A 12,413-nucleotide genomic window follows, 5' to 3' on the forward strand; every position below is an offset into this window, starting at 1 on the left:
GAAGCACCAATTTTTTGGAAGTATTGAGAGCGAAGCTCGGACAAAGCGATCTCCCTGTTGAAGTAGCTAAGTTTCTGTAATGCCCCGTTCATCGTCGTAACGAAGAAACACGCTGTCACGAAAAGATACAATAGCGTGAACAATAAGCGAAACGACATTGCGTCCTTCTTCGTTACGACGATCAACGAACACTTCTTGTCATCATTTTTTTCCTTTTCTGAAACTGATTTTCTTGCAAAAATAAGAGATTCTATCTGTATACAATATATATATATATGTGTGTATATGTATATATATACATATATATATATATTGCAGTTTAATGTTAAAGTGAATTTCTGTATGTGTGATTTTATATATATATAATTTTATACACATATAATTATGTACATATACGTAATTATATGTGTATAATTGTAATTAACGTCTGTTATGATTTTCTCTAGTTTCTTTTATGTAAAACTAGCTATATAATCTGATAAATTTCTTATTCACCTCTCTGCTATTGCGCCAGAAGTACTTTATCAACTCGCGTAACAGTATCTACTTCGGTCGCTATTACACAACAAATCTTTCGTTCAATTAATTATTATCGAACGAAAAACTATTTGCGGTATAATAGCGACGTTGTATATAAAAATAAAGAGGATAAATAAAAAATATCTTCCCTTGCTCTCTCTGGATAAAAAGTCTAAGTTACATAAAATATATTTAGTAGATATTTTAGTTCTCACTCTCTATCCTACTCCCGTCAAGACCCTCATTCCTGACACTACTTTCTTTTATCATTTCCGCAGTTTCGCTTAAATTTCAAGGATATACAAATATAATATGTTATATAAACTATTACATCGATCTTTTTTGTTTCATTCATATATAAAACTCTGTAAACAATCGTTAGGTACACGTGGAAGGTACCTAGGTACATATTATTTAATTGTATAGTTGGCGAATTTTAATCTCGCTCACATTGGAAATCTGCGGCTTCATCAAGCTACTATTTCTTGAACATCGTCGATTGAAGTCTAGCAAAAATTCGAGATACGCGTGAACCGTTTGCGACGAATAATAGCTATAAAGAGCCCGACGAAGAGTAGGTAATACATACATGTACAAAATATTTCATTTCGAATCTATATTTCGGAGTATATACTCGAAAACAAATAAGAAAAACAAATCATTAAGCATAAGTCAACATAGAACAATTGTGTTTTCGAAATCAAATCTCTTTTCATATGATCTACGATCGTCGAGAGATATCCCTTAAATGCGAAATGAAATATCCTGCATAACACATATATAGTGAAATATAGACATACTGAGCCTCACTCCTCACTCTGGTATGAAGGAACCAAGAATACGATAAACGTAGAGAAAGAAAACATAAATTTATACAAAGCTCGTATGTTGACAAAAGAGAAGTTTATGTACCAAGGAGAGAGGCTCGTGTGTCAAATTTGTCGTAATAGTAATGCGTGCCCCCTTGTTTTGTTTAATCATAAGTTAAAGCTAGATCGACATAAGTCGATTATAAACGCTATTCTTTACATTTTTATTGTAACTATTATTATTAATTTTAAATTTCTAAACTGTAACTAGCAGGTACGTGTGTACTCTTTATAATGGATGTTTATAAGATGTTTCGAAAAATCCGATTGCGAGCAATTTGTAAAATTATAAATTTATAAAGTAGCAGAAACAATGCTGTTCTTAATAACTCCTTATTCACGTACAAAAAAATAATATATAGCAACAAAACTTAATTAGAAGATAAAGATATAAATTCGAGACTTCGCAAAAGAAACAGATATACACGAGCGAAGTTTGTACTGTAATCTATGTTGTTGGCAAAAGTTACTATATTTCTTCCTTTCGCGCAATTTTTAATGGCTAGTACAAAATCAGTTAATCTGTATAGCGCCTGCAAAACATGCCAATGGCTTGCATTTTTCTGCTACATCGTTTGCTATGTCATTTATGACATTAACAAAACACAATTTGCTCGAAATTTATAAACATGCCATATTTTCATGTGAAAAAGAATCGTGAGTTCGAGACGACAATTAAGAGAGATCTTGCATTTATTTTATGCGCATGTTTATACAAATCTAATTACTTATCTAATCTCGCCGTCTACGTCTAATTTTAGCTAATTCGAATTAACTATTTCTACTTATAAAAAATTACTTCAAAATTTATATATACACCTTAATCACTTTACGTATAAAAATGAAAAAAGAATATGATCTTTTTTGCCTTCTGCAAACTGCTACAGTTAGATTTAATTTCTGAATTGTCGTCTCGAACACATCGAAGCGAATGAAACCATGGCTTGAGAAAAATTCTTCGAAATAACAAAAGAATAAAAAGACTACAGAGGAGAGAAAAACAAAACTCCGCGATTCGTTAATCGCAAAATTTTTTTCTCAATCTACTTTTCCTTTCTTTTTAAAGAATTTTCGATATAAATCTTTGCCGTGAGAAGACCCAGAAAATTGTTAATTAAAAAAAAACTAAGTTAAAGAAAAATTTGAAGTTAAATATTTTTTTAATTTAAGGTCATCGATGTAACGTTAACCAATTAATTATTTGCACTAAATATAAATACGGCTGAATAGCCGACTTCAGTCTATTATAAACACTAAATTGATATTATTTGGCACGTTTCAGAGAACTCACAGGTCGGATACACGTGCAAGCAAAAAATACGACAAAGCAAGGATTCACGCGAGAGAAGGCTTCCGTCTCCGTCGAGAACGGAATTTGCTGCGAGGTACATTGTCGAGTTTCCTTTCGTTAATCTTATAATCTATAGTGCTGTCAGCGAAGAATCGTTCTTGAATCGCGAGAAGTCGGGTTGAAAAAAAAAAATTCGCGCCTGGAGTCATTCATTAAAAAGAGAATTCAAAGAGATTTCAGAGAATTCACTTTGCATTTATAGTTCGTTATATTGATTTTACAAGGAAATTGTCTTTGCACAATTTTTCTCTGCAGGAAAGTCTCATCATTAATCTCATTATTTTTCGAGTTTTTCGCGAGATAAGCGACATGAAGCGACGTTCAAAATATAAAAAATAGAGAAGTGTACATATATTTTAAATCATAATTCAGTGTAGACAAATGCGTTTTGATACTCTGATTGAGAAAAAAAATATATATATATACATGTATACAGAATGTTTCGGAAATCGTATAATCGAGAAGGAGATAATTTCTTATATAAAAAGTCGACACTATAGAATTAAATTTTTTCGTACAGAATTCTGTTTCCGAAAAAAATTAAATTTGTCTACTCCACAGTCTACGCTTCCTTTTACACAAGAAATCATTATTTCTTTCCGATTACACCCCGATTTCAGGAATACTTCATAATATATGTGTATATATAGTATAAATATATTCTAATATTTTTTTTTATTCTTAAGAATCTCTCTCGCGGTCTTTAATAATGTGTATATTTCTTCCGCGCCGTCGGGGAAACTGTTATGGTCGCCCGTGTTCCGAACTGCATTACTACGTTGCAAATTGTATTATTATGTTTCATGTGTGTACTTATAAATATATATATTAAACGTGCAATTAAAAATATTCCGTATCGTCAAATAATAGTTCCTATTCAACTGTATCCGTTTGCGTGTCGTGTGTTCGTTGCGTACAACAACTATTGTACAATGTGTTAAGTATGTAAAGAGTTTGTGTATGTATTTTTCTCGAAAGGCTTTCACTTTCGCGTTCACTTCTATTTTTCTATCGTAAAAAATATCCATACAAACGAATACTGTTACCTATAAATGTAATGAACACATTATGTTTCCTTTTTCTTGCTTTGTGTTTCTTTTTCTTGCTTTCTTATATCTGTATAGCAGTATAAAAAATCTTTATTCGAAAACACTACGGTCGCGTCTTCGATTAATCAATCATGCATCGTTAATATAACATACATAATTATGCATATTGTATTTGCCTGTTATTACTCGTATTTACGTAAAACCTAATAAGTATAATTTTATATATACAGTGACGAACAAAAATTGTTACGTCACAACTGCGGAGGAGATGTAACAATTTTTGTCCATCACTATACATATACATACATACACATATGTATGTTACATTTTTGTATATTATGTGCATAACTATGTATGGTGTACGATAATGTGTGTATTACATATGTGTTATGTGTGGTATGTGCATTGTAATCGTTGCTCTATATCGCATCTCATCTTTTTTGTAAATCGTGCAAAGGCTAACCATCGTATAATCGCGTATAATATAGCCATCTTCATTTAAAAAGTGCCAGCGACTTAAAGCCGACAACAATGATATTACAATATTATTGATGTAATATTATTTACATAATAATATTAATAATTGATATTATTTGCTGTAAAAGCATTCATTTTTAATATTTTGCTGTAAATATATTTGCAATACGCACATGTATATAAATATATTCCATTAAAGCGATGCCTAAATCTATTTATATGTTTGTTTATGGAAACTTATATGTTAAAAATGTATTCATTATGCAAGATACGGAAAATAGCTAATGAAAATGTTCTACTTATGCCTACAAAAACAAAACGATTAACTAATTAAAAATATAAAAAATGGAACTGTAATATTACTAAAGGCGTTACTAAAATAAAATTTCTGTGCGGGATCGAACCGTGTTATAAAAAAAATCGATCGATCCTACGATTACGCCTGTTTCCTACTTCATCGATCGAAAAAAAAAATGAATAATCCATTGGATTTAGTTCATTTTATTATACCCAATAGAAAACGCAATGTAAGTCGGTCTCCAAATATAATAAAGAAAAAAAAACAAATTTCGGGTGAGAAAGTGAAAAATAGACACGAGGCGGACAAACGAAGAGTTAATAAAAAAATTGAAATTTGAGAAATGGAAAAGATATATAGAAAAAATGATTAATATTTAATTCTAACTATAATAAAAATGAGAGCAGCAAAAGATATAATTCTATGCGTGGCTTATATATCCTGTCGCTTGGAATCGTCTATATATAACAAAGCTAGGTACATCTGTGAATGAATACCGAACGAATAGCGAACGCGATCATTAAGATATTCAAATTCGTGCTCGCAGATAGTTTATTCTTTTTCTCGCTAATATCAAACAAGCATCGAACATCAGTATTCGATCAGATTCGATGTAATCCAGTGTTTACATGTAGTAATTTGAAGTTGTGTACTTGTGTGACACTTGTACGTAAAAAAAAGTCATTAGCTAGCTTATTGAGAGACAATCCTTTTCTTAATATTTATAGATATCTTCAATAGCTTGCAACATAGAATTCGATTAAGGCCAGGTTAATTAAGTTGCCTTGGAAAAAATTATCGTTCAAGAAGCGAACAGCGAACACGTTATTTACTTTCTTTGCACGTTACATCGCGCACATATCGCGCACGAATTATTTTTGATGTACCGCCTCATGAGGGAATTAATTGATTTGGCTTAAGCCAAATGCTCAATTCGTATTTTCTTTGGCGTACCTATATATATGCTAAATGATAACAACAAATGTTCAAATTCACTGTTTATTCGGTACTTGGAAATATATACCCATCTTGAGAAAAGCGACCGTTTTTTCCTTTATCGTTATCTTATTGTTCGATATTTATTTATGTACGCACAGCGTTTTAATTATACCGTTAGAATGACAACAAAGCGAAGTGTACCACGCATAGATGCCTAATGCGCATACGAGCTATTTCTACCTACGTAGCTTGGCTGACTCATCATCTCGCTCTCCTACTTATTACAACCAAGTTGTGTCCGAAAACGGCCACAATCTTTAGTATAAATTGCTGAAAGAAATCTAAATGGGGCGTTTTCAAAATCGAGGAAACTTCTAGCTCAGGAGATCATTTTTTTTCGTAGGAAAGTCGCAAAAAAGGATAAAAGAAGAAAAAGCATCACTCATTACTCATGTTTAAATTGAGCACTAATTGTATACATAGAGTGAATTGTATAAATGAGTGCTATAGATAAGTGATTAATTGTAAGTGTGGGAAAGACCTGAGATTGAAACTTTTAATTAAAGAGAGAGAGAGAGAGAGAGAGAAGTGTCTACTATTCTGAAAATAACTCTCTCTATCAGAAAAAACACTTTTTGCTATTTGAAAATAGCTTAACCCGCACATTAATTTCGAATTAAATTTCAGTAAATTGAACCAATGCTAACTCATGAATCGTATAATTCGTGATAATCAGAATTGCAATGTCTCGCAAATAAAATACGTCCGAGTTCTAGCGTGTCGATATCAATCGATTAAAGCATGAAGGACGACTCTCTTTCTGCGAGAACTCGCATGACTCTTTACCACTCTTCTTTTTTTATTTTTTTATTAAATTTGGGATAAGAACTGGTAGTTGTCGACAATCGAAGCACGCGTGTTGTTCACCTTTCTCCCTTTCTTCTACTCTTCTACTTATGAAAATATGTGTAAAGAGCAATTAAAACCGACTCAACTCGAGTTCAAAGCACGCCCTAAAATGAACCGGTTGGGAACCGGTAGTCAAGTTGGACAATAACGTGATAAGACCTCCTCCGACTGCTTGAACGATTCGCTTTATCTGCGCGATGGAAATTAAAATGCATTCTCCCGATGACTCGTCGGCGTCAACGAGTCGTGCGAAAGCACGACAGCAAGAAGCGAAAAGCGAATCTTTGAAAAGAAGCGATATTAGAAATGAGATCGAAAAAAAATCTTCGATCGAGCTAGTCGGAGAGAAGCTAGTCTGGATACCAATCATATTACTCTTTTGATTGGCAGCAATCGTGAAAAATTCCTCTATTGATTCAATCATAAATATGATTAATTTTCGATTTCCGTATAATTTATTTTCTTTCAATCGTTATTCTAATAATAACTAATCAATTTTTTGTCAATTTTGTTCAATTTTATAATCAAATTTTTATCAATTTTTTAAAATAATTTGACAGCAAAATGTGACAGAATTAATTTTAAACAGATAAAACGAAAAATCCATTAATGCAAAAATTCAGAAAAATTTGACAAAAAATCGATTGAAATGCATTATAACTTGTTAGTATTAACAAGTCACGAAAAAGCATCAGCGAAGAGAGGAAAACAAATCGCTGAATAGACACAACATTAGACTAAAAATTTGATTAATCATATCAATTATTGTATTAATCAATCTATATACAAATCGGAAAGAATTTCAATTTTTGTATGAATTATGTTCAGTTATAATATTATAATCATTCAAATAATAACTAATCAATTTGTTTCATCAATTTTTTTTCAATTTTTTCAAATAAATTTTTATTATTTGTTTAAAAATAAAAATATCTGTTTTTATATACATCAATATGTAATTAGAGTGCATTTTGGACTGACTCAGTTCTAACTACTCTTTTTATATATTTTGTAAATAGGAAAGCACAAAAAAGAAAAAAAAGCCAGGAATAAGAAATAAGAAATTATCTGTAAGAACAAAAGACATTTTTCTGCATCAATGAAAGTTTGGATCTTACAATTAAATCCTTATTGCACTTAAAGTAGTTATTCTCTATTTGAGTCCATTCTCTACGTTAGGGTAGTAATAATATAGATAATTATTACCCGATTTGAAGATCATTCATAATTTTTTTTCTCTTTTCATTCTTTTTCGTTTTGATTTTTGAGAAAGAATGGTCTTCTAAAGTAAAGTTTCCTCGACCTTGAAGACGCCCCACTCAGGTTTCTTTTAGCAATTTATGGTAAAGGTTAAGTAACCGCTTTCGGGCACAGCTTAGTTAGAGTAGTAGGAAAGTGAGATGAATGAGTCAGCCAAGCAACGTAGATAGAAATAGCTCGTGCGTATTGGGCATCTACGCGCAGCATTTTGCTTCATTCTATCGATATAATGATTGTATTCAGCGAAAAAAGCAACTATAAGGTTTTTTTAATAATTGGTTCATTTAGATAATTAGATTAGGTAAGACCAATATTAAAAAAATTTTATAACAGTTGCAAACCTTTTTCTGTTGAACGTAACCAGTTAAAAATCATAATTAGAACTAAGTATTCATCATATTTTCTATATATCCTTCCCGTTTCTCATATTTCCATTAATCAAATCATCCTCTTGATTAGGCTCTCTTTGTTTTGTATTTTATTGCCTCATGCTTATTTCATACCCGAAAGGTTTTCTATCTTAACGTATCTCGCAATAAGACTCAACAATACAATTTCTTTCTTGAGTGCAATAAGATATAGAAAATTGACAGATAACATAATTCATACAAAAATCAAAAACCTATTTCGATTTTTTTCATGAAAAAAACGCTAATATCAATCTACTAGACCTAATATCAATATCATTATATTGTGTACCAATCAACTTCTTTCCGTTTTATAAAATCGTGATCTAATCCTCAAATCTTAAAAACCAGTATAAAGATGTCTTTTTTCTGAAATTTTTCCAGACGTAAAAAAGTTAATCGATATACAAATAACTTTATATTAATTTTTAAGATTTAAGATTTCTGATTGGTCACGAGTCAATTTTATCATTGTAATGGATACATATGAAAACGAATTTGTCTTTGACCGCGATTTTATGATTTTACAATAGATATTTACAATAGATCTCACGCATTTAATCCTGGAATGCTCCTACTGCTTATATTTTTCTTATATTAACACTACTCTAGGTGAAAATTCACCCACATAATTAAGAATTTTTTTTAGATTTTTTATGTTTTTACAAATTGCGAAATATAGAATAACTAAATTATCACTATATATACAAAAAATAAATAAATTTTAACGTTAAACAATATTATCGAGTTCTCTTGTGTTACAAAAATTAACAAAAACTATACTACCTGAATTAACGCTTGAGTGAAATTTCACCCACAATAGTATTCCAGGGTTAATTTATGCGTCGATGTCATATATGCGTCACAAAGAATCAGATAGATGTGCAGTATCGCTTTAAATTTAATTTTCTAAGAAACTGAAGAAAGATTGCGTAAGTGCTGGAGTCTTCTTTTGAGCATCTCATTCTGCTGCTTCAGGTGTGCAGCATTAGTCTTTAAAGTGTTACCAATTTCAGTTAGAGACCTTATGTACGTTGTCCCTTGCTTCAAGATGGACACCTTCGACGCCCTGTCATTGCACGCAACCGCTGGCACGTTTCTTCTTAACTGTTCGTATGATTCCTTCATGTTTATTCGCCGTTGTCGCTCCATATCGTTATGCAGCCGCCTCCTCTCCGTATCTTCAAACGAATCTCGCCGTAATGCACACTGTCGCATCGAATTTTGACACTGATATGATGGCTGTTGTGGAGAATTTAACTGTAGATTGTTCTGAATACGGACACGTTTCGGAGCAGGACCAGATCGATTGGCTTTCCGTTTTGTGGAACCTGGTGGTCTACCACGTGGCCGTCGAGAGATGAAAGGTTCCGGGAGTTCGTTTTCATCCGAGTCTTCATGTTTTACTTTGCGCTGAGCCTCTTGATATTCAAAATGTTTCACTTGCTTTGCGAACGATACTTGTTTTTTGGCAGATTTGACCGACACTACATCAATAATTACTTCGTCTCCCTCTTCGTCTTCTGTAACAGAATTGATGAATTCATTTATTAAATCACTGATATGAGCGTGAAGATGTTATGTTGTACGTTAAACAATATACAACACCTCGTAAATAGCATAAACACATAAATGTCACGCTAGCATGATGCAGTAAACAACATTATGCAATAATATGCATAATGCTATTAACAGCATTACGCGCATAATGCTATTAGTAATGTAATTTGTATAACAAAGTGCAAATATATTCCTCCATTGCAAAAATGAAACATTTTAAAAAATTAGCTTAAAATACATGGTTCGTACGCAATATGTTCATGAAAAATTTTTACCAAAAAATCTAGCAATTGACATTAGTAAGTCTTTCACAAAATGCATCATTACGAAAATAATGTTGGTGATTAAACCGTTCGGAGGGATAAATAAAAATTCATATTTCAATTGCTATAAATAATATGAAATGAATATAAAATTATATAATCGACATATGATGCAATCGAGCAAGTCTTCCTCCTGAAATCGCACATTGACGAATATGTGTGATAATATTTATCTCAAAATTCTCGCGGTCGCGAAATTGTGATAGAATAAATATCTCAGTTTGAAATGTACATACAAAATTGTAACAATATAAATAATGAATTAACAATTGATAAATAATGTAAAAAAATAATCAGAAAAACTCTTGATTGTAAATTCTGTTACGTAAACAAAATTTAAATTACTATAATAAGGCATAATATCTCTCCAAGGAAAAAAATCATAAAGAATTAGAAAAAGTCCCCTACAGGAAAAAATCAATAAGAATTACTATAACACGGCAATAATTCAGGTCGTAAAAGCGAAGGACAGCCTTTGACAGCAAGTTTTTTTTCGAGACCATGTGGCCGAGGAGGCGTTCTGAATGACATACGAAACCGTGGGCGTTTCTGAAAACTATGCCATTCTCGGCGCCTGGCACAATTGATGGAAATCCGGTTGGTCCGGATTCCTCATACGGATGCAACCGCGAACAATCTCGACAAGGGCACTTCCGTAATGGTTCGATGTCGTATTCACGCGCATGTAAAAGAGGGAGAAAGAGAGATCTACTCTCTATTTCTCCCAGCTCTAACCCGTTCGTGTCTCGTAGTATAATTCCATCGCAACGATCATTTCGCATCCGCCGAGCAGTTTATCTTATCTTTATTAAGTCAATTCTCTCGTCGAGGTGATTCATACGTAATAAAGCGCAATAAGTCGTTATTAACGTATTATGTACTCAATGTTTCTGTGTACTTTCCGAGTCGCGATTGCCACGCGTCAAAAGTTCTCTCAATCCGTTTCTTCGGTCGTAAAATCCACGAATTCGATTGATCTCGCGGACATTGTGATGTTCTTGCCAATCAAAAAGTTTACGAGGAAAAATCTCGCCGACATCACGTGCTTCATATTATAACTTTCGTCGACTATAATGAACTCAATAAGAAGCCAGCCCCTCCTTCCGTATCAAGTTTTATCGGTAATTTTGTGTTACGATCTTACGTTCTTCATAAGCCGCAAGACTGCTGTATGCACGCAAGGACGTCACGCAGCTTCGTGCGCTTCTCCCGTTTATGGCGTAATAACGAGAGTTTGACAGATGACACTGTTTGGTCTTTGAAGAAAAAATATACTAACAATAAGTATTACATTAAAATATACGTTTACTCATTAAACTTTTTTTTTGTCATTTCTAACTGACAATAATTTTATCAGTCACATTGCATTGAAGTTGTATTAAATATATTTTCATATTTTTAATATGCATATTAATGCATGTATAAAGTTTCTAAATGCAATGGCGTAATAGAATCGGCTTTTGACAATAAAATAATACGCTTATAAATTAATTTTTCGATGTTATCGAAACTGTCATGAGAGATTCCATTCGTGCGATACACCTAGCGTCGTGAAGAGACGCACGTTAAACTGTGTGCCATTTAAAGAAAAAAATTCAATCAGCGCTATTCAGTTAGAGCTCCCATCTTCCAGCGTGCATGCCCTTTTTGGCAGCGTTCCATAGGTGCCGTAACATTTCAGCCCAGGCTCATAAACTAGGACAAGCGGAAGGAGACACTCGTGGCACGAGGAAGAAAAGCGAGACGTCTGTCAGCCTCGCACGCGCGCACCTATGCACGTGCGGTCAGGCAGGCGGCCGCTTCCACGTGTGTTTGATGCATTCGGACATATGAATCCCCCAGTCGAGTCTGGCCCGAGGCCAGCACGTCGTCTCGCCCGCGAAAAGGCGCGAAACGTCTAAAAATAACGATGCAACTGTCCAAGTTAGTAGGCGAGGCTCTGATTTATTCTCACGCCGGCCTTATCGCCGGCGTTATTCGCGGATTCACCCCCTCTGCCCCAACTCTTCGTAATGAGACATCAAATAATAAACAGTTGGTAATCACTCGGTGTATAGCCACTTAACGAGAATTACTTAAAAGATAAATGCTTGATAAGTTGAAGTTGACAATTAAAGAATCATTACATTGTAAATGACATTTTTTTTTTTTTTAAGTATCGTTATTTTTTAAGTATTATTGAATTATTCAATTAAATTACTAAGTGCTTCTTTTCGCATATCACAATGTAATCTATCCGTTCAGAAGTCAAATTAAAAAGCTCTTTTTCCCTTTCTCTTTCAGATTTTACAGTCACTGACATTATAATGCGAATATCTCGGTCGAGGGAGTGCCTCATTTTTTCGCGACGTTCCATGATGTTCGCGATATTTAATTAGCACAGTTACGTTTATTTAAGTGTACACTTGTATGTGGATGTGTGTGTGTGTGTGTGGGGGGGGGGGGGGGGGGG

General features: G+C 33.1%; 1 protein-coding gene across 1 annotated transcript in view; it reads right to left on the reverse strand.

The window, feature by feature from the left end:
* Positions 1-8,987: 8,987 nt before the first annotated feature.
* The window catches only part of Myc (bHLH transcription factor Myc), a 13,767-nt gene continuing 10,341 nt past the window's right edge, over positions 8,988-12,413 (reverse strand). The window contains 2 exon segments of the mRNA XM_018537422.1: positions 8,988-9,598; positions 10,401-10,413. Of these exon segments, the coding sequence (XP_018392924.1) occupies positions 8,988-9,598; positions 10,401-10,413 (624 nt within the window).

Source organism: Cyphomyrmex costatus, unplaced genomic scaffold, assembly GCF_001594065.2.
Source record: "Cyphomyrmex costatus isolate MS0001 unplaced genomic scaffold, Ccosl1.0 scaffold172, whole genome shotgun sequence".
NCBI lineage: Eukaryota > Metazoa > Arthropoda > Insecta > Hymenoptera > Formicidae > Cyphomyrmex > Cyphomyrmex costatus.